Raw genomic sequence first — 24,130 nt, 5'->3', positions numbered from 1 at the left:
GATTCTTTCATTGCTTCTGTGTTGGTATCACCATCTTGACTCTATGACTGCCTTCTGCCTCTACAGCTGTTAAATCATGTAGTTCAGGCAATATGACCAGACTCCTCCACTGAAGTGACATGGAAGAGCAGAGATGAGATGAATGGACAGCCATTATGAAGCATGATAATGATAACACAGAAACCAGAAGTGGCGATGTTTTTTTATAAAGAGACAGATGGTCTGGCGTGTAACCGATAAATCAATCAAGCTAGAACAAACAAACATGAGCCTGTGTTCAAAAGGGCCAAGGACTCAAACACAGCTCCTCAAGGTTGAACAAAAGACAATCAATGATGTGAATCTGTAAGATGACATACAGCGGCCCAAATCGTATTTGAACAATGAATGCCATTGCAGCACATTTCAAAATATTACTTATTTAAAATAATGTAAATGTTCTATCAATGACATTCAAACATGCATCTTAAATGTCCACATACTGTACTCTTTGGGTCCACTGTATTAACACATATATAGCAAATGTAAGACAAAACAATTCTTAGACATGAGCAGGAGTGGACAGCAGGTAATAAAAAGATGTATTTCATACATCAATGACACATGGAGAACAATAATGACAAAGCACCACAATCAAAAATAATCAGCCGTTCATAAACTGCTTAAAATCTGATATAAAAGAAAGACAAGCATAACATGAAAACAAAATAAACACACACATACACACACCAAATGACAAACTTAAACGCAATCGCGGGACCTAAAAACATTTGGATAAGATGAGATGGCAATGTTTTGAAATGATTCAGCCCATGAAATGTTTATGAGACAACTTGAATCTCATAAAAAGGTCATTATCTGCTTTGTTCTGGCCACAAATTGTTGAATTGTAATAAAAGAATTCACAATCTTGGAGTAATGCGGCGGGTTTCACCCGCAGGCCGCATTAATGTGACGGCTCTTCAGCCATTATCCAATCACTGCTGAGGAGCTAATGAACACTCCGGTGGAATTCTATAATCTCTCAGTGGTGGCACTTTATATTCATACTAGGAGCATAAACTGTCATCTTCCTTTATCATTACTTTCCCTTCGTTTTCTGGCGCAGCAGGATTTTCACTTCTGCTTTGACAGTTCCTATCCTCTTTATATCCCATAGTTCATGATACCATCTAGCAGATAATTGTTTTATTCACATTCAAATGACAAACTCCACATCTGAGCGATGTTGCGGCGGAGGAAGGGGCTTGTAATCTTCAGTAATTCACTAGGTTTGTAAGCCGGTGTCATTGTATGCGAACAGATGCTGTAGATATTGGTTTTGATGTCTCGGTGATAGTAATGCAAAGGGATGTTGAGTGTAAGGTATCTCCTGTTGGCGGTGCTCTTTGTGAATAGGAGATGAGATGAGCTCTGCGGTATCTGTGTGGTGTGCCTTTGGCGCAGTGCTGTGAGATGGCGAGAGTGACTCCCTGGCCCTTTCTGCTTAAGATGACAAAGTGAACAGAGAGCCGAGTTGCCTCCACCCCTGCTTTTCCGTCCTTGGAGTTCAAGAGGCTTTAGGAAGACATGGGCTGCATCCCAATTCCAATCCCCAGTCGCCCCCCCCCCCCCCCAAAAAAAAAAAAAATCAAGGGGAATTCTGAATGGCATTTTTGTTCTTTTAAAAAGGCAAACCTATTCCAACAAAAGTGAGCAACTGAATACCTTCATGAATTTCCTAGCAACAAGGCTGTTACACCGTGTGTCCACCAAAGCATTTTTCAGACAGCTGAAAATGCCAAGCTGCAGGTGCTTCTGTGGCATGTTTTTTTTTTTTTTTTTTTTTACAGTAGAGACCAAGTGCCAGATTTACTAAACAGGAATAATGAGAGCTCAATTCCAAAAAAACACTGATGGGAGTGGAAAGTTCTGTGTGTGACGTACGGACGATGCGCACATTACAGGCACACTATGTAATTTTTGGCCACTAGAGGTCGTTTATTGAAAACAAAGGTATAGCTTGATGACACCTTGATTTCGCGGAATCATGGGAGTTGTTGTTATCACCTCTACAGCCGGTGGAGAATACGACAGGACGCGAGCATAAATCATATTCATGGATGACTGGTGATATATTTAAGATTTATTAACGTTACGAAAGCCGTTGGAGCGGAAAGAGGCCGCTGGAGCGATTGCTAATGAGAGACGAGCTCGACACACAGCTCGAGAGCAGTGAAGCTTTTATTATGCCGGAGACGCTGCTTCCGCTTCTTCCGGTCATGCGTTTGTGGAGTAATGCGGCGCTGTTTTATCATATTAGATACATTTGAATGCGTTGAAAGTTGTTATAATGCTACTCTGTGCATTCGCTTGGCGGCTACTATATGAGACACTTGTTGCACGCTGCAGTGAGCTAGATCGATATTTAGTATGGTAAAACATGGCACTCGTGGTAAATCAAGAAAACGAGATTTAAACAAAAACTGTGTTGAGCTGTATAACAATTATTAGTTTTCTGTCTAATAAAACATATAATATATTAAAGCGTCTTTGGGGTTTCCATGGTTTCTACAGAATAAAACCGGAATAAAATCGGAAATCGAGGGTAATATGGGTATGATGTCATTGATAGGCGACGCACGGACACGGTCCATGTCCTGGTTAAAACTGCTTAATTCTCTGGATTTAAGCATTCTTAGAAACATTTGGGATCATAATGGAAGTACACAACCCAACAAAATATATAACATAGTTCTAGTGGTTTTTGGATTCAAAAATCGTATAGTGTGCCTTTAAGGAACACAGACGCAGCTGGATCATTCCCATAATGACCAACGCAAACTTCGAAAAGAGCATTAGCGTCTGGTTTAAGACAAATAAACCAAATTGTGTTGTGGGATTCATTTAAATACTCTCCTCTCATAAATTTTGTGTCTTAAAGGGAAACTCCTAAAATGCATATGCAAAACTAATTAGTCACAATGTGTCTTTAGTAAATCCTGATTTTTTTTTTAACGACAAATGAGGGTTTGTGCTGGATCAAGCTGTTAGCAAATCTGGCCCCAAGACTGTAATCTTGAACATCCCCCTCAAACAACATTTTTTTGTTTTGTTTTGTTGTTTTTGATTTAATAATTATGAACCAAATGCACACTTCAGAAGATCTAACAGCTGGATTCACCAAAGTTTGCAATGTTCACAAAATTACTGATTAAAGAAAGACACTTTAAAACCTTTTCTCATATACGGCTGACATTATTTAAGTTCTTTCTAGTACTTTATCAGGCTTATTTTTAACAAAGACCATAAACTAATGAAGACGGAGAATGGAAGCTTGGCGTTGACAGAGCTGTCAAAACAAAAGCCTGCTTCTGATACTCATCATCCATACACACTAACTTTTTTTTTTAAATGATTTAAGATAAAAAAAAAAAAGTCTACTAGAATAAAATGACTAATTTAACTAAAAATAAATCAATAATAACACTGACATTTTTGCTTCTATTGCCTGACCTCAGCTCACTAAAGCTGCATATGATGTAGGGGATGACATCCATATCCATTGCAATACATATGCGAGTATAACTCATACCCTGTCAATGCTAAAACAGCCACAGTGGTTTTTAAATAGTTTCAAAAGAATAAGGAATGATGAATCATAATGTAATTAATGTTAACCGTATTTGTCAAAGGCATACTGACATATCATCTTACTACGCACTCAAAAGTATGCAGTTTCCCAAAAACCAGTGAAGTACATCATTTTAGTGAATAGTAGAAGTATGCAAATTGGAATTCAGCCCCAGTCACTGAAAATAACACAGGATGTGTTACCTCAGCATCACTGTAGAGCCATTGGTGGCTAGTGAGGTGCGTGAAGTCTAAGAAATTTGATGTTGATTATTTGAGACCCCATCTGAAATGGCTTTTCAGCCACACACCAATCACTTCTGCAATGTTTCTGCCCTTTTCAACAATTGAAGTACATTCCAGTGAACACAATAGACATGCTGGGATATAATGCATTGTTCTTTCTCTGCATGTTGACAATGTATATTGATGTACTGCAGTATTACAAATAAAGATGTCATACATTGAATTAGATTATATCTCTGCTAGCATGAGCACTTTGAATCTTATAATATAGAAATTATGCCACTTTATGCTCTCATATAAATACTACTACTGTTGTGTAGTTGTTTAGTTAGGGTTTTACAGCCCATATTACACAACACATCTAGCAGATCTTTTCTTAGATATTGTCAGTACAGTCACACTGTTGTGAGTTAGCAGCACCGCAGGCTCCACAGCAATAGTTCTCCACTGTTCATTAGTACAATCATCTCCACAGTCCCTCAAGTATACACTCAACATCATTAGGACGCACTGTAGCTGTATGATTTTAACAGGTAATTTACAACACCTTAACACTCTTGTTAGCAGGTGAAAATTCACAACAATGTTTTTTTTTTACTTTAGATTATTCTGAGAGATTCGAGAATCTACACATTGGGGAACGCATTCAGCATGACGCATCTGAAACCCGTATGGAACTAGTCCAATCTCGATTGGTGTTGCGTCATTAAGTCACTCATGACGTGTCATGTGACGGCGATGCGAATGCTATAAAAGGACGCTGGATCACAATAGCGTCAGCTTTCTGGTCTTCAGCAAGCGTTCTATGTGCTGTACTGTCTTATTTGGTGTTGTTTTGTCTGAAAGTCACAATATATCATCCCTCATCCCTCTATATATATATGTACACATGGCAAATAAAGTAAAACAATTCAGGCATTTCACTCGCTTTGTGTTGTTTGTCTGGGAGTGGAGCATGCACGGGCAGTGCTCGAGGGCGTTGTCTGTGCAAACTGTGATTTGCTGCCTCTCAGGACGCTCCGCTCCCGCCTGGCCCTGTTCGATGAATCAGGCCAGGCTCGCATTCCCCATGGGTCGGGACCCGCGTCTGTCGAGGCAGCACGGCGTCTTCACTCATGGGGTTCGCAGATGGAGCTGGTGGATGATGTTGAGACGGCTTCGGCCCTTTCTCAGCAATCAGTAGCCAGCTCCATCGGTTCCGTTCAGGAGTCGGAAGCCCGCTCTGCGGCTTCTTCCGAGTTAGATATTTTGGGCATCGAGGCAGGAGAGACTTGCCAGCTCACTCTCCTGCCTTCGAGGAGCTGCTGGAGATTGTGAAGAGGGCAGTGGCTAAATTAAATATTGAATGGCCATCTAAAAAGCAGGAAGTGACTTAAAAAAGTAAACTCGATGAGCGCTTCCTGCAAACCCGGTCACAGCCTTTATGCTGGAGCCTCCCTTTCTTCACACCGAGGTGTCGAGATCGCGGAGTAAACCGTTCTCTTCCTGATTATTGAGCCCCAATGTTCATTTATATTCATCGATTGTGGGCTCAAAGGAGAGCGGTTATGGGGTGATGCCGCAGGTGGAATAAACTCTTGCGTCATATCTTTCACCGAATGCTGCGTCATCCCTGAGAGCTCCGGTGCTCCCCTCCAAGCCCTGTCGTACAACATCGGCCTTGGTGGGGAAGGCATATATGGCGGCGGGTCGGGCTGGTGCATGCCTGCACACGATGGGGTTATTGCAGGCATAAAGTGAAAAAAATGTGATGTCCGCAACACTGCTCTTTGCTCCCATATTTAATAGAAAATGCAACATTTCGACCCTGCTGGGTCTTCTTCAGGCAAAATGAAGGAGTTTTTGCCTGAAGAAGACCCAGCAGGGTCGAAACGTCGCATTTTCTATTAAATATGGGAGCAAAGAGCAGTGTTGCGGACATCACTTTTTTTTTTTCACTTTATTAGTTCCTAGTAGTTTTGTCTTGCACCTGCCAGAAGGTGGGATGTGCACACAATTACTTTTTTAATGTTATTGCAGGCATACCAGGCCGACCTCCTCAAAGAGGTAGGACGACAGTGGGGAGGTCGCCCTCAACGATATTACCGAACTTCATTGAGTGGTTGACTTGTCTGTCCGTGCTACTAAAGAGATGGCCCGTGCCATTGGCCGCTCTATGGCAGCATTAGTAGCTACGGAGAGACACCTGTGGCTGAACCTGTCGGGCATCGGGGAGAAGGACAGGGCCTTCCTCCTCGATACCCCGCTCTTGCCTTCTGGCCTTTTCGGCCAGCACCGAGCAGGGTCGGGTCATGGAACAAGAAGTTCAGTCCCTCTTAGCAAACGAAGCCATAGAGCAGGTTCCTCTTCAAGAAAGGGAATCGGGGTTCTCCCCGAGGGGGAACCCATTTCGCATTTTTATTTATTTATTTGTTTATTTGTCAGGGACAATGCAAAAGAGACACATTGTAACAGGTTACAATAACTTGAACCGATGTGTTGCATATAGGGTTTCTAGCTGAAGCTAATTTGCAACCCCTGTCCCTGGTTAGGCTACATACATCAACATTATCAATATTGCATGATCACAGTAACACGCAGATGCCTTTGTACTTTGGTCATGTGGAAGAAACCATGGTTCCTGTCCCAAGGCCCTCTGTAGGGAGCACCGTGTCAGAGAAAAATAGTGACCACGGATGTGTCCCTCACAGGCTGGGGAGCGGTCATATGGAGGGCCGCTACACCAGGGGTTCATGGAAGGACCATCATCTCTCTTGTCATATCAATTGCCTGGAGATGTTGGCAGTATTTCTGGCTCTCAGACATTTCCTTCCGGACCTCAGAGGCCATCATGTTCTAGTACGAACAGACAATACGTTGGTGGTCTCATATATAAATCGGCAGGGGGGCCTGAGATCGTGCCCTCTATGCAGATTGGCACACCAGGATCTTCTGTGGTCCCGTACTGGCCGGCCCGAGTATGGTTTTCAGACATAATAGCTCTCCTAGCAGGCCCTTCGTTGCAAATTCCTTTCAGGAAGGACCTTCTATCTCAGGCCGGGGGCACAATATATCACCCTCAGCCGGAGCTGTGGAAGCTGTGGGTCTGGCCCCTGAGGGGGACCAACTCGTAAATGCTGGTCTCTCAACTGAGGTTGTTGAGACCATCTTAAACTCTCGAGCCCCGTCCACAAGGAAACTGTATGCCTTACAATGGAATGCATTCACTTTATGATGCAGAGAACATCAGTTGGACCCAGTGGCTTCAGTGCTGGAGTTCCTCCAGAGTCGCTTCTCTGACGGGCTCTCCCCGTCTACACTTAAGGTCTATGTGGTGGCCATAGCTGCCTTCCACACGCCTCTAGGGGTGGGCACTTTTGGGAGACACCCACTTATAATACATTTCCTTTGTGGAGCTAGGAGGATGAGGCGTGTCGTCCAGACCAGGGTCCCCACATGGGGCCTGGCAGTGGTTCTCGAAGGTTATCCCTGGCACCCATCGAACCTTTGGACGAGGTGTTCGAGAAGTATGTAACCCTGAAGGTAGCCTTCCTGCTAGCTATCATGTCCCTAAAAAAAGTCGGGACCTGCAGGTGCCATATGTTGCTCCCTCTTGCCTCGAGTTCGCTCCTGGCAGAGTGAAAGCCATTCTCCACCCTAGACTCGGTTATGTGCCTAAGGTGCCTACAAATGTAGCACAGTCTATAATCTTGCAGGCATTACATTCTCCACAGCATGTGTCGGCTGATCAAGCTGAGCTACATCTATTATGCCCGGTCCGAGCTCTGGAGGCCTACGTACACAGGTCCTCTGGCTGGAGGAAGTCGGACCAGCTGCTTGTGTGTTTTGGGTCACCTAAGAAGGGTTCCCCTGCTTCTAAACAAACTATCAGCAGATGGATAGTAGAGGCTATTTACTCAGCTTACGAGACGTGCAACTTGCCTTTGCCTCTCCTGATAAGAGCACACACAATTACAGGAGTGGCATCCTCTAAAGCCGCATCCTTACTCCCAGGCGTTTTAAGTATTCTTTATATTGGTTTACGTATATTTGTATTTTTATTATAGCTTTTAGCGTAGGTTCTACCAGGCTCTACTGCCACCTCATTCATTCATGCTAATATGTCTGTATTATTTATTTCTGTTTTCTTGTGATCATGAAATATTTTTATAGTTATTCTGAGGAAGTAAGTTATATAGACTTTTTCTGAAGTTATATCAAGCAACAATAACACAGAAAAACAATAATACTGCATGGCCTCTGTGGGCTTCTGTATGTTTGTATTAGTGTTACTGCAATTCTATTTGGTGCCTTTACAAATCGCACATACTCAAAAAGTCTGAATTTATTGCACAATTTTTAAAATGACTAAAGGTAAAAAAAAAAAAAGAGTTGAAAAAAGACTGGAAATCTTGGTTGTTTGACATTCTACTGTGGGTGCATCACACTGTGTTCTTTCTGTTTGGTAGCGACACATTTACAGCATGCTTTTTATTTCTATCAATAAAGAAATCCCAAACAACAAAAGCCACATCCTTCAAACACACTGCTAGTGCATTGCTGAGTTTAAAGAGAATGAGACTCACGATCATTCCACAGCCATGTCATGCCGTCAACGCAAGCCTGACAAATGTGACATTTTCACACACAATAAGCCCAACAAAACTGTAAAAGATGACAAACAAGCAGCCTATATCGGGCAGGAGATTGTGGCTGTTGAAGAGATATGTGGCACAGAGTTCTAGAGAAGCAAATGCATCCAATATAACACAGCCTGCAAATGAGAGTATGGGGCTGAAAGACAATGCAATATGATGTAGACTGTACAATATGTCCACACAGGGTTGCTGGGTTACTAGTGTCATAATTGCCCTGCACTGTAGAGAACCATTATATGAGAAAGAATGAGGTGCGTAGTGACCTGAAGAGAGAAGACCTCAAAGCAAGGACGACCAAGCTCAGTGTGAAGAGCATTAAGATTAAATTTCACCAAGATTATGTGTTTGGTTTGCTGTGGAGATTGTAGCACTATTGTTATTCAGTGGCATGAAGCAAGTATGTGGATCCATTGTGTAAATGCATTTCCAGACTGCACTGCTTCATTCCACTGCAGCTAACTGTCTGAAACAAAGGCTCCAAAACCTAGTGAGCAACCTACAGTATATAGGCCAGTTTTGAGGCATCAGGTGAACTCTCAACACAAAGTTGGTTACAAAGGTTTTTGAAAGACAGATTCATTTAGTCAAATTCTAATGTAGATCACATTGAGATGAGCAATATGACCAAAATCTTTTCTCAGTATGAGTAATCTTATGTTTGAGATCATGTTGTTACAATATCAGAATTGTAGATATTTCTCATGCGCTCATCAAATATGTCTGTGATTGGCTACAATCAGCATAGCTTCAAAAACATGTTGTAAATATGACACTCTTCACCAAGTGCTTACACATATACACACGGGAGTGTTTGAAAGCAGGCGTCTATCAGCAGACCAGTCCTAATGGAAATAAAAAATTCACAAATAAAAATAAAAATAATCACAAATTGTCAGTAATAATAATAATAAAAAAAACTAATTTGGCAGGGATGCAAAAAACCATAAACGGAATCAAATGAGCTTGAAATTTTTTCAGGTAGGTCTTTCTATCAGAAATTGTAAAGAAATTGAATAAAGTAATCAAATGTATACACAGCATAGTATTCACTATATGAATTAAATATACATAGTTTTTTATTAAAGCTATAAAATGTATGTTTCTCAGACATCACGTGAGTACCAAAACGAGTTCTATTTTGTGGTGTGTTGTTCAAGTGATTTAAAATCATTTAAACGTTTAAACCGGCAAGGCTTATAAAATGCGTGCAAATGATAAACTTTTGTGACAGAGCAACACTGCAATTTCTTGTGAGCATAACTGCGATTGACACGATAATCCAAAATCCCTACCTATTCACAAATTTCTACAGGTATACCCACCCCTAGTATCTTGTGTTATTTGCAGAGAAGACAATCCCATAATGCATTATAACAATGTCAAAAATGCATCCAAGGTGAAGGATGAAGTGAATGTCGATTATAAATTGTTCAGTACTGAAAAATAGTTCAGTCTAATTAAAAATGCACCATCTTTTTTTTTTTGAGTGTTGTACTGTTAGCTTAGCAACATGCTAATGCAACACTCTATTGAAATCAATTGACCCTGCAAAAAAAAAAAAAAAAAAAACACATCTTGTTTGTCTTAGCTGGGTTTTCAAACCAGCTAAGACCAGTAAACTAACTATTTTCAGCAGGATGTGTTCAGTCTTCTGTGAACTTTATGTGAGGAGCGCTGCGTGTACAATGTAGGAAATGCTGTCTATGCAGATTGTTCCCATTCTGTCACTTGTTAGGTTTCATTTAAGCTAGGATGCTACCTTTGAAGGCAGCTGCCTACTATGTTTTGGAACAGAGCCATGATGTGAATGCTCTGTTTCTGCAACGGATTCCCTTGCACATGTGAGAAACCCCAAATCTTCTGCGGGAGCCAGCTAAATTACAGACCCTTTTCCCAGCTGACACAATACAAGCCGGAAAATACGTCCCCTTGGATTCCTCTTTTAATCTAAACATCGTTCAGAAGGCAATTCATCGTGTGCAACATGCTTAAGAAGATGTGCTCCCTAACAGCCAGACACCAGAGGCCTGTTTTCAACCAAAGCAAGAGAAGGGACAAAACAGCAATGAGTTTAGCAGCGTTACTCACCGGCTTATCGGTGAACGCAGTGGACTCAGACTGCGCCATGTCATAGTATGGGGGCTGGAGAGGAATCTTCTGAATCTCATTCTCCTTGTCCAGATGAACAACCTTCAAAGGCAACAGAACCTGAGATGAAGACGCCATTCAGACTAGTGGTAGCCACCTAAGGAACAGTGTTAATCTATCTGCCTACATGTCCACTTATTCTGTAAAGAACCAAACAAAACTTCAACAGGCAGAAATTGCGTAAAGCCTATTTGCATGTGACAAAATGACACAAACTGCAAATGAGTTTCTGATTTTTATTTTTATTACTTGAATAAAAGGGAAATGCAATTGGGAAATTCAATTCTGATCATTATTTTTAAACAAGAACATTAATATGTTGACAGTAAAATTGAATGCTATATCCTGTAAAGTAATATAAGTATGTTTCTTGTATCACTCTGTGGTCTCTTTTTTTTTCTCACATAACAAAACTATTTTCAATTGTTCATTCATTTATTTGGTGAGTATTAATGTAAAGAATCTGAATTTGAACCATCAAGATTATTTTGTGATAATGGCTGGCTGTATATTATTCATTACTTGATTAAAAAAAATGACTTATGATAGAACAGATTACAGAAAATAGAAATCGAAAACATAATGGATATCCTCCAGGACTTCTTTGTGGCTATTTTTATGTTTCTTGTACCTGGAGATTAATGGTTCTGGACATATAAGCCAAAAGTTTATTTTATATTAACAATAATAATAATAAAAAAATAAAAAAAAACGCTATGAAACGATGTTGGATCACAGTTCACAGTTGTTTTACCCCCGGTGTGAAGCGGCCCATATGGATTCATTACTTTGTTATAAAATGTTACCACACAAAAAAATACACTTTTGGTGTGAATAGGCCAATTATATGAGTTGTACAGCAGAGTCACTGTGGATTCCAAGAACTTGTTAAAGCAGTGGTTCTCAACATGGGGGCCAGGACCTACTAGGTGCCCTCAGCAAACTTCTAAAGGGCCGCAGTTTGACGCAAATTGTTTCGAATGAATATTATTAGTATTATTATTAGTAGTAGCAGTATTAAACAATTAAAATAAATGAAATCACAATAAAATGCTCCAAAATACATAAAGGGATCATATTTTCCTTTTTAAACAATTGCTTAAAATAAATAAATAAATCTTATTGATCCTCTTCATAGACATTAATCGTTTTTTTTTTTTTTTTTTTTTTTTTTTATACGAGATTTAAAGGCTAGAACTGCTAATGCCACGACTGAATTAAGCTCCATTTGGTCAAAGAGAATTAGTTCTACAGGCTATTAATGTTGTGTCTGTATGCCTGTGAATTCACAGAGCCATTTATATCAGCATTCTTTTTTATCTGAAACTGATGAGCTTCATTCAAAGTGTTGTTGGCCACCTGCTGATCTCTCATATCGCGTGCAAGAGAAAACCATGGGAATAAAAGGGCTCTGACAGAAAGTGTCTCAAACATGCACACAAACATGTTTTTCTGACTAAATGTAAGGTTTGAAAATATTTCACACCCAGAGTTTCTCTAGGGGTCCAGAGAGAGACTTGAGGATGCAAAAACATGAAAATGGGTTATGCAGTGTTATACAAGATGCGTAGGGGGGGCAAAAATAACGACGAGATCATCTTTCGCCCACGGCGCACGAGAACAGCCACTGAACAACTGCTGTAGATGCAACATACGCTCTCTTGCCTATGAAGATACACACAGCAGAGGAGCGCTTTCATTCCATCATGTTTAATGGGGGTGTGAAAAAAACTTCTTCCAACTGCTCGACGGAAAAACAATGCCCAAACCCATCCAACGAGCTCAGCAAAGGCCACGGCGTCATTGTTTTCAGAGCAATTTTCATTAGGCTTATACAGTGTGCTTGTCATGAAGCTCTTCCTTTGCTTGCCGCTTCACTGGCAGCAAGTGCAATGGTTTTAGAAGTTTGGAATGGGATAGTTTTTCAACCCTTAAGTACTAAAACGGAAAGTCTTTTCCAAACCTAAATAAAACGTCTGGAGATGCTTGAAATTGCAACTGTCTTCGAAAGAAAGGAGAGAGAACAATCAAGCGATAGCAGCAAACCTTTTTTTATTTCCTTACGAATCAAAGAGCGAGAGAAGACAACAACAACAAAACAAAACAAAAGACGAAGCCGCTTATATGTGCAGCCGGTGGTTGTTTGGCTCGGAGGGCTGTTTTAGTGGTTTGATGTGACTGAATTGAAATGCTTAAATGTGGGATAATCCTCCAGCAAAGATGGCCTTTGAGTAAAAATTCCCAACAATCACTGCCTGCCTATGTCACATTTCTGAGGGATATCTATTCACTGTAAAGAGGACTTTAGCTTTACGGAAGATTTCTGAGACAGTGGGAAAATTCAATTTATAGGAAGAATAAAAGGCTTTGCTGGCTCTTTGTTACAGCAGCCAACTATTTTGTTTCTTGTTATCTCTTCCCCGGGGCTGTGCTGAGAGGGACGGGGAGGGAGGAAAACGCCACAGAGGCTTTCACAGGTTCCCTCATTACCTAAAAGTAACACAGGGACGGTGTCAGTCAGGCTTTTAGTGGCCTTTCGTGTACATGCTGCTTATCATATTGTTGCATGTACAGTGTCCTCTAGGTCTGCTTTGGCTGCTTCTGTAACAGGTCTGTCCCTCTGACCTAAATATAACAGTACACAAGACTTATTGCATAATTATTCTGGGTCATGTTTTCTAATAAAGCACTGTCACTTTCAAAGACCCCATCAAGTGGATTGACAAATGGAGTTTTCTTTTACCGATGTTGAAGATTTCTGTTGAAACAGGAAGTTGTGGCAGGACATAGTCTATATAAGCAGAACCTAAATACAATGTTTTGCCCCATCTGCCAATGGTTGGTGGCTTAAGAAAATTTACCTGACATTAATATTTTTTACAGGCCAAAACTAAATCTAAATTTTAGATACCAGTGAAAATTCACAATTCTCTATTCCAATTTTAATTCCACATGTAAAACGTCTTGGGCTACGACTACAACCCTTGTTCCCTAAGAAGGGAACGAGACACTGCATTGTAACGACACTAAGCGCGTTCCCCAAAGTACCATTACGACGCAGTGCGAGTTCCCTCGAAAAGGAACTACTAGCCTAACTAATATAAATTTAAAACATTATTAAAGACAATTAAAAAGTCAGTAATAGCACAAACAAATACAACCAAACAAAGATACAAATGAAATAAACTGTGCTTTTCAGGTTGGTCTAACAGCACCAGATCTAACCGTCTTCTTGTGCTTGAATATTTTAATTGACAAGACTTAAACTTTCGTGACAAATCAGCACTGGCCGGACAACTGTTCCGAGCATCATTCACGTTTGTTCACGTTCATGTCCTCACAACATGCCCCCCCCCCAACGCTGATTGTTACTTGCATTCAGTGCTTGGCGAGTGTTAATTTTAGCATATAAGTAATAACCAATAAGCTTTAAGTTATAGCAATGGGCTGCTTATAGTCTACAGTGTAATTACCTGTAAATACATGCAGTTTCATTAAATATAAGATATAAGTAAAAACATGCATGTGCACAATAAGTGCATTGTATCAAATGATCGATTAAAATGTAAATATATAGTCAAATAAAACTGGGATCACTTTTTATGTATTAATTCTAAAGCCTTTATATTATATTACTGTCACGGGATACGGATATGAACCCAAACGCAGACAGTAATAAATAAAACATGGATTTATTAAACAGACAGAAAACAAAGACCCTCGAGGGGACAAACGAACATTGACAGGACTAGACTAATAAACTTGACAATAACAATAGACTAGAACTAACAGGCAGGATACAAACTCCGATCACAGGAATAAACAGCTCACAGAACAGGATGACAAGATACAAAACGAACAAGCACCGAGTAACAAACACAAGGACCTTAAATAAGAGACATCATCACCAGGGCACAGGTGACACTGATGAACAATAGACCAACGCTACTTTTGCGTCATCGAAGGGTAACGCCCCTTTTTGGGGGAAGACAAACGGATTCCCCTGAGAACAGAACTCACTCGCTCTAGATCTGCAAAGTTTCTTGATTGCAAAAATGGCACAAACATGCACACTCTCTTTGCCGGCAGAGGACCATAAGCGGTATTTAAAGAAGCTACTGGATACGGGGTTACAGAGGTGTCCCTTTGAAATGGTCGAAAACTGGATTAATGAACCCACGCAGTGGCCAAATATGGACTATTCAGACATCTACCACTATCTCTTGGAATCACCAAGTAAGTAGCCTATTTTTTTGTCATTAACACACTAACAGTATGACAAACTAGAAGATGAGGCCATGTCAAGAGGAGTCGGTGGTTTACTTGGATCATATTTCACTTGATTTAAGCTATTGACATAGTTTTGTTGTCGACTAACGTTAGCTATACTAGTTAGAAACCCTCAAACACTGTAATCAGAACAATCATGTCAGAGGCTAAAAACATAAATAGTCCTTAACTTAAGTGGGGAAGAGACAATGAAAAACATGCCCCATACATACATAGGTCCTATATTTTGCCGTACACTGTAAACCTTTTAGCAACTTTCAAAGTCCTAGCACTTTCTAGACACAAGCAGAAACCAGCCAAGTCCACTTTAGTCCTAGCCTGCCACTATTTCAACAGTAAAATCAGTTAACAGCCAAGGTAGCGTGCCTAGTGAGAGCTTACGTTAATCACGTAGCTGATAGCAGCTTCGTCTTTTTAACTAGTATAGCTAGTCGACAACAAAACTATGTCAATAGCTTAAATCAAGTGAAATATGATCCAAGTAAACCACCGACTCCTCTTGACATGGTCTCATCGTCTAGTTTGTCATACTGTTAGTGTGTTAATGACAAAAAAATAGGCTACTTACTTGGTGATTCCACGAGATAGTGGTAACGTTAGATGTCTGAATAGTCCATATTTGGCCACTGCGTGGGGTCATTAATCCAGTTTTCGACCATTTCAAAGGGACACCTCTGAAACCCGTATCCAGTAGCTTCTTTAAATAACGCTCACGGTCCTCGGCCGGCAAAGAGAGTGTGTAACGTTATGTTTGTGCCATTTTGCTATCAAGAAACTTTGCAGATCTAGAGCGAGCAAGTTCTGTTCTCAGGGGAATCCGTTTGCTTTCCCCCAAAAAGGGGCGTTACCCTTCGATGACGCAAAAGTAGCATTGGTCTATCAAGACTAACGAGGAGAACAAGGGGGCGTGGTAAACAACATAAGACAACGCAATCACATAGCCCAAAACACAGGCCATGTGTTTGCACACAACATGAGAACAAATCTTGACAATTACACACTATTGAAAACAATATTACTGTTTTTACAGTATTTTTAAACAAATAAATGCAGCTTTGGTGAGCAGAAGAGAATTCATTCAGAAAAAAACTATCAATCGACCCTAAACTTTTGAACAGTAGTGCATATTAAATTTATATTAAAAATAAAATCTTTGTATTAATTGACAATACATGTCAATATAATTGCTCATGCAAGTATGTAACTTGCAACTTGCAAAACAAAAATACAAAGCAATGATATGCATATTAATGGTGTTAGCAAGGATATATAAGTCCATTGATCCAAACACTCTCAAACACAACAGCCATCATTTAAACCTGCTTCATGACAGGCCTCAAGGATCTGTTTTGAAAAACTGGGTCCACTTTGATTTCATTTTGACTTTAAAGCAGCCACTTGTATTTCTTTGAAGCATTTTTCAAGTTCAAGGGCACACACATGGTTCCATGAGATTTGTTGACGATGTGTGTACCATGTAATTGAAGCACACGGCAGGGTGACATAACAAGGAAAGAGGTTTAATAGTGGCTATGTATGCGCACTCAACTTTCTATAGAGGTCTGTTGTAAGCAGTTTCCTAGCAACACTAACTGTGAGAGCAACTGTCCTTTGTAAACACCAACTAAAGGTCTTCCCTTCTCCGACACACCCTGCCATCTACTGCAGAAGACCTGATCTTATTAAAACGTACATGAAACAAACAGTTATGAGATCTGAGCAGGGCACCAGATAAAACTCACACTCACAGATTCACGACCCTGCATGACTCAAAGAAATCCTTAACTCCTTCAACACTCAAAAAAGCACAACAAACACATAAACAAACTCAAACAAAGTTGTTTTCCATTTTTCTCCTTCTGCCAGAGATGGATATTTTGTACAAAAGGAAAGAGGAAGGCAAGACACCTGCAGTTTATAAATGCAACTTGCCTGTGATCTCCTCCATCCTGTGTGCTTTCAGATCTGACGCTCTCACAGCCTGAACATGTTTACACGTTTTTTACAATTCTGCGCACCTGCATGCACCTGCACGGATTCTGCGCACAGCTTGAGCCAAATGTCTCTGAAGACCTGGAGAGAAATTCAGTTTCCAAATGCGTTCGTAAAAGTTGTGAAGATTTTGTAGAACCACGGTAACCTTCAAAAGACACCATTGTGTTAGGGAAGTTGATTTTTGCGCGGCTTCGTTTGAAATTCGCACTGTCCACCAAGGACGACATACCTCATTTCGAGTACATAGTCAAAGACAAATGCAAATGCACCTGCTGTTGTGTCATGAATGCTAATTACAGTATCGGACATCTGCACAGAACCTCACACAGACTGAGGAATGTCAACATTTGTAATCTCACAAATTAAAGTGGATCGGTGTGGCGCTTATTAACGTTAAGTAAAAATTAGCTTAGCTGCTTGATAAATGTCAAAATGACAATTGTAGTAGTGTACAGGTAGATGTATTAGTAGCACTTTACAATAACCCAGCTAACAGGGAATTTGGTTAACGTTCATTCAAAGCTAACTGGTCATTAATCTCAAAACATTAACAGAGAAAAATTAATACATTGTAGTTTGTTACTTCTGTTACTGTTGAGAGAACATTCAAACGTTACATTTTCATAATGATTCTAGAATGATAAAATTAAATGTTCATATAACCAAGAGGAAGATATTTTTATTAAAGATTACGAGGGCACAGAAGTTTTAGCATTTGGTGAGCTAATAAAATATTTAAACTATACTTAATTTAATTATGTCATCCAAGTATTGCGGACTCACTCTCTTGTTTCATATGCAGCTGCTGCCATTTTGCGACGATTGTTTTGTGGACTGTAATGGATTGTAAGATAACACAGGTACAATTTTAAAACAGTTTCATCTCAAATCAATTTCTCTTATCCCCATAATTATTTATGTGGCGAAACCATGTAATAAGTGGTATGACTATACAGTATCCCTTAAATATCCGTCTAGTTTGAACTTGACGCTTTGCATTTAAAAAATAAAATATTTCAACTCAAGTCAATATTTTGTGTCTAATTATTTGCTTATATGTGGCAAGTAGCCGTGTAATAAGCAGGATGTAAACTCCTTAAGGGTGATGCAAGACCATCCTGATCCTCCGTCGGGGTTTATTCTGCGATAACATTGGATGTACATTATCCCTTACTGTAGATCAAGCTAAATAATGTACTTAATTAATGTTATCTACGGAGCCTTGTTGTAAAGTGTTACCGATTAGTTTATGCGGCATCAATTCTGACTTTTAAGACCACAAATGTGGAAAAGGGAAACAAAAGAAGAGTGGTATAAAAATTGTCATAGAATTTACCTGAAATAAAAGAAGCACAGGAAACTAGATAGAATTCATTACTTCAGACTGGGGAAATGTTAAATAGCTGCCCTGGATTCCCTAATTACATCTTGCGTAGCCTTTGGACTGTATACAGCATGAGATCATCTTGGCATAATGGTCATCATTCGTTCAAGTTCAACTAGCTGGATTCTACATGGTTTCACAATCATTTCAATATGCTCACTGCTGTTGCTGTGTTGCTTGTGCAACAAAATTTGATTCCTGATGTTTATGATACAATGAAACTTGATTTTTTTTACCAGATTTTGCTTTTCAGTTTTGTTGAAGGTGATTAAATCAACAGTTTCTCAGCAGCTGTTGAAGAGATTAATATTTACAAACAAACTCTCTGCAGCTATTTCTTGGGCGGAATTGGAAATGAGCTGTTTTCAATTAGCGCTCCATTAAAATTGAGCTAAAATGACCAAAAGTGATGCGTGGTGTAGAAACACTGCGTACAAAAGATAGAGGTTTCTTTAGATTATCATTAGCACTGCTTGATCATGGGAAACTTAAATTAGGACAAATCATGGATCGCAGGCACTGTAAACCTTGAAAAGTTTAAACTTTATGAAGATAAAAAATTGGTATTTTAGAGGCAGACTCAAGACATTACGGTGTGTTAAAAAGGAAGACACCCTACCTGGATCTCGTCAGGCGTCAGGCCTCCTTTCATGTCGCTGCTCTTTTTCTTGGGTGGCGGAGGGGCAGGCTTATGAGCAGGGGGGAGGTCGGTCCTGTTGAAAGAAAAAGAAAAAGAAAACGGACTGACACCCGGAACCATGAGAGAGCTTTCATGGGGCCGTGACTTAAGCCTTGTGTGAGCACACGTAATGAGGAGTTGTGCCCACGTCTGCCTCTCCCATCTGCCGGGGGTTTGATAGGCATCTCTTTACAATGCCTTTGTTGTAGCCAGTACCATTTCAGCCATGCCCTTTCAATGGCTTCCACTAACCATGGAGAGAGAGAGGTAATGAAACCAGATCATAATGGGCAAAATGGAGAGGAAAATGAGAGTGCTCGGACAAGGGTGGGTTTGAATTTTAGCCCACCAATGTTCCCATCAATCCCTTAAAGTGTCAGACAGACAGCAAACAGCACATGGGTCTTATCCATGATGTGAGGCACAGTATGGAAGGGTTGAACCAGACATTATTAAATTCAGAGCCAGCTGGGATACAACTGGGAACACTAAAAATATCATACCTGGCCTCATGAATTTGAGCACAATTTGCAGTTCACACTAGGTCACAATTAACTAGGATCAGATTAATTTAGCTTTTAAAGTTCTGCACTTAATTTGATTGTTCCAAAACCTAACCAGTAGGTCGTTAGTTTGCCGCAAAACTGTAAAATCATGTACACTCACATTAAAATGAAGACCAGTTGTATTAGCAGTCTAAAAACAGATTTTTTATTTTACATGGAGTGGGTCGCCTCTTGAGAGCTGCCATCTTGAAATCATTTGACCGGCCGAATACAACTCGATGTTGGTAATTCTGCTGTTACAGAACAATTTTGCTTTTGGAATAAATTAATAATGGATGATGCCGAATGGCACATTTATACAATGGCATGATAGAAAACGTCTCGGTTACGTATGGTAACCCACATTCCCTGAAAGAGGGAACGGAGACGTTCGTCGGAGGGATCCGACAGAAATGGAGAGAGACCAATCACAGAGAGACCAATCTACTTTGAGAGAAATTAAACGAACCAATGCACATTGGCATGCGATGATTGCGCCAGCTGCTTCTATCACGCAGCACGGGTATATAATGAGTGGCAGGTGCAACGCAACTTTGGTTTTCGCTGAGGAGCCGAGCCAGGGACCCAGTCATCTGCAGCGATGGTACAACAACATGGCGACGGGACAAATGTCTCCATTCCCTCTTTCAGGGAACGTGGGTAACCATACGTTCCCTTACATGTCGGTCACTCCAACGTTCGTCGGAGGGATCCGACAGAAATGGGATGCCTACCAACACGCCATGTTGTTGGCCCTTCTAGTGCCCTGCATAAGCCTCAATTCTCTCCCTTTACTAGGGGCAGTAGCTTATTCTACCAGATCTACCTGTGCGGCCCCTAAGTGCCTCCAAATCAGCTGGACCACCTGGGGATGGTGTCGCCACTCTCCCGGAAACGTAAACTGTCGTGAGAGCTCGTCAGCTGCATGATTGAGCTCACCAGGGATGTGAATGGCACGAAGCGACCTCAGACGCTTCTGACTCCATAGGAGGAGATGGCGGGTTGCCACATGTGAGTTGCCACATGCGACGGAAGCACAGACCACCTTGTCGGTTGATATACGCAATGGCCGCAGTGCTGTCCGTACGGACCAGTACATGCTTGTCTCAAAGCAGCATCTTGAAGTTCCTGAGAGCAAGACGTACTGCTAGCAACTCGAAGCTATTGATATGCCAATGCAGCTGAGGCCCCGTCCACAGACCCGAAGCTGCATGCCCATTGTATGTGGCCCCCCAGCTGGTGGCACAGGCATCCGTGAAGACCACAGTATCACTGGATACTTGTTCTGGGGGAGCACCTGCCTGTAGAAACGCAGGGCTGAACGGTTTGGCGACAGTGCGGGATAATGGAACGTGCCGCTCTGCCACGCCCATCTCGGGACCTGGCCGTGAAGCCAGTGTTGAAGTGGCCTCATATGAAGCAACCCGAGTGGCGTTACTGCGGCTGTGGATGCCATATGCCCCAGGAGCCTCTGAAAAAGTTTCAGTTTTCATTTTGAAGGGGAGCTTGTGTAGGGCCCGATTCAAAACTTGCAGGTCCAAGATTGGCCGTAACCCACCGCCTTTCTTGGATACAATGAAGCAGGGGCTGTAGAACCCCGACTTCATATCAGCTGGAGGGACCGGCTCGATCGCGTCCTTCGCCAGTAGGACTTTGATCTCTGCCCGTAAGACAGGAGCACCAGTGGCCATTACTGTGGTTAACCGAATGCCCCTGAACTTGGGAGGGCGCCGGGCGAACTGAATCGCATAGCAGAGTCTGATGGTGCAGATGAACCAGCGGGACGGTCTGGGGAGCGCTAGCCAGGCTCAGAGAGATCGTACCAGCCGGACCAACGGATCCACAGACGTACCCGCGGAGGGGCAGCGAGGTGGAGGACAGGGACTTGACCCAAGAGGCACTGGGGCGGCTCAGAGTGGGGTCTGGGTGTGCGGTGCAACACTCAGCTTGCTCCACGGGTGGACAGAGGATGTGTGGGAAGGCTTGACTGCGTTCCCGAACCGCATGCTGCTGTAGTGATTGCAGAAGGGGATGAGATTGGCGAGGTTACGTAACGGCGCACACTGTCATCCTCGCCTTCTTGATAGGAGGAGACTGAGAGCGACGAGGCATAGCGTCGAACACTGTCAGCCTCCCCGCTCTGCCAAGAGGGGAACGAGAGCTGCGAGGCATAGTGTCGCAGACTGCCATCCTGGTCCTCTTGGGGAGAGGGGAACAAGAGTGACGAGGCATAGCGACGCACGCTGTAGAACCCACCCTCGTGGAAGCCAGAGATGTTAGAAACTGCTCTTTTATTGAAGGAGTGGGTACCGCTGACTGTGGGGCCAGCGGCGGAACAAAAAGAAAGAAAAACAAAGGATTCTCCACCCGGTCCTCCTCCGGGGGAGGGAGATGTGCGGACATCAACTCCCGAAAAGCAGTTTCTTCCATCTCTGGGTTGCCAGTCTCAGGGTCGCTTGTTCTTTCTCTTCCCAGCGAATTTAGCAGGAGCCTGGACGGGGTGGGCGGTCCTCTTGCTGCTGGCCCGCTGCTGCTGAGGCTGAGCAGGGGCGGAGGCGGCAGCAGGAGGGTGCCCTCGGTGACGAGCAGACATAGGAGCAGTGACAGACAGCTGGGTGGAGGCAGCAGCTGGCTGTCGGGGCAGGATGTGTTTGATGACCTCCATCTGCTTCTGGGCTGGCGAAAACTGTTGGGCAAAATTTTCGACAGCGTCGCCAAAGAGGCCGACCTGGGATAAAGGGGAGTTAAGGACACAGATGCATCGCAACTGACCACTCCATTGGTACCCCTTAGCTGCACCTCCGTAGCGATGGACATTTGGTCATCCGGCAGAGCCCCAAAAGAAATGACTGGCACCGCCCAGGACGGGCCAGCACGCTCTCTCGAAAGCTCCACGGTTTTTGGTGACACTGTCACCCTCAGATCACCAGTACTGTTAGCCGAAGTAGCCCTGTCAACCGAAGACAAAAAGTCACTGCATCCAGAAACACATGGGCGGAATGACATCTTGAAAAAACGCTCTCTCAAACCCATGTTGCTCTTTTAGAAAAATCTGCTTCTCTTAGTGCTGAAGCGCACAGGCTGATGTCCACGGCCAACAGCGGGAATGTAGTGCAGCCCGCTGAGGCACTCAAACCGAAACCAAAATCAACAGCTGATTGCACGCAGAGCTGTGAAAACAGCTGTTAGATTCTGTGCAATGTGCCGTCTCACCAACACGAACAGAGAAGAGAATCTTCCAAGAGTGCTCGTCGAATTTTCTTGAAGAAGATTGAAGAGCAGAATCATTCAGAAGCTCGGCTCCGAAGCGAAATGCAAAGTTGCGTTGCACCTGCTGCTCATTCTTTACCCGCGCTGCTTGATAGAAGCAGCTGGCGCAATTATCGCATGCCAATGTGCATTGGCTCGTTTAGTTTCTCTCTAAGTAGATTGGTCTCTGCGAAGATCCCATTTCTGTCGGATCCCTCCGACGAACGTTGGAGTGACCGACATGAAAGGGAACTGGAAACTTTCTCAGCATACAGCAGTCCAAATGAATGTTATAATCAAAAAAGCATTTACATTTGCAGATAGGAAGTAGTAGTGAAAAGCTATTCGTTATTGTTGGCGGTTGATGTTCAAATGTCCTGTTTTTTTTTTGTTTTTTTTTTATAAAATATTTTGAATGGATGGAACAACTTTGACTTAAAGATGGTACTGTAGATTAATATTTGTACTAAGTGGTATTAGGTTTTGCAAGACACTCATAATCAGGGATGGGATGTATTTAAAATAAGTATTTGAAATACAAAATACTATTGGAAAAAATCAAATGAGAATTTTTCTATTTTCAAAATACAAACAATACTTTTTACCAGTCAACCTCTTTATCAAGAAAGAAAGAAAGAAAGAAAGAAAGAAAGAAAGAAAGAAAGAAAGAAAGAAAGAAAGAAAGAAAGAAAGAAAGAAAGAAAGAAAGAAAGAAAGAAAGAAAGAAAGTTCTTTTGAAAATTCTGTTGAAAATAAGTAACTTTGCAACAACGTCAACTAACTCTCATTAGAGTATTAGTAGACTGTCTGCTTAATATCTGATAACTCTTTATTGTGATGATTCTCCAACAGACATTCTACTGACTATATGTAACTTTGCAACTACAGTACATGTGAACTTATTTTAACGCTAACCCTACAAATCTACTAATACTCTTACACTCTAATGAGAGCTAGTAGACATGTAGGTGCAACGTTACTTCTTGTCAACAGAATGTGTTAAAGGGACCATAAAAAAAAGTGCAAGGTTCTAAATCCATTAGAATGGTGAACGGTTTTGTGCTGAAGTTCACCTTACTCACATAAAGCTGAAAATGTAAACACAGGTAATTGTCAAAGTCACCAATAGATGTCAAAAGCCTTTCAAGGAAAGGCATCTGTAAAGATTCAGTCTATGTGTGCTGTCTTAGATACATATGTGCAATGCACAAATATTTAGTAGCGCATTTAGCCAAAATTGTAACTTCCTCAATGCAATGGTTGTACTGCAGAGAGATCCAATCACCCGCTGTCTGGCACTACTCATGACCTCTCTCATGACACTTCAACACACACGGGCCTCGGC

The 24,130-nt window shown here is 41.7% G+C and overlaps 1 protein-coding gene across 1 annotated transcript in view; it reads right to left on the bottom strand.

Annotated features, from left to right (window-relative positions):
* nectin1b (nectin cell adhesion molecule 1b) overlaps nucleotides 1–24,130 on the bottom strand; it is a gene marked incomplete at its 3' end in the record, with an annotated part of 250,842 nt that overhangs the window by 20,199 nt on the left and 206,513 nt on the right. Inside the window, exons 7-8 of the mRNA XM_081372830.1 lie at nucleotides 18,932–19,025; nucleotides 10,584–10,685 (exon numbers count right to left, since the gene is read on the bottom strand). Of these exons, the coding sequence (XP_081228956.1) occupies nucleotides 10,584–10,685; nucleotides 18,932–19,025 (196 nt within the window). The remainder of the gene's footprint in view (nucleotides 1–10,583; nucleotides 10,686–18,931; nucleotides 19,026–24,130) is intronic.

Source organism: Scardinius erythrophthalmus (genome assembly GCF_964197995.2).
Source record: "Scardinius erythrophthalmus genome assembly, chromosome: 8".
NCBI classification, from domain to species: Eukaryota; Metazoa; Chordata; class Actinopteri; order Cypriniformes; family Leuciscidae; genus Scardinius; species Scardinius erythrophthalmus.
The sequence above is the reverse complement of the archived record's forward strand: the minus strand, read 5'-3'. Positions and strand labels throughout refer to the sequence as shown.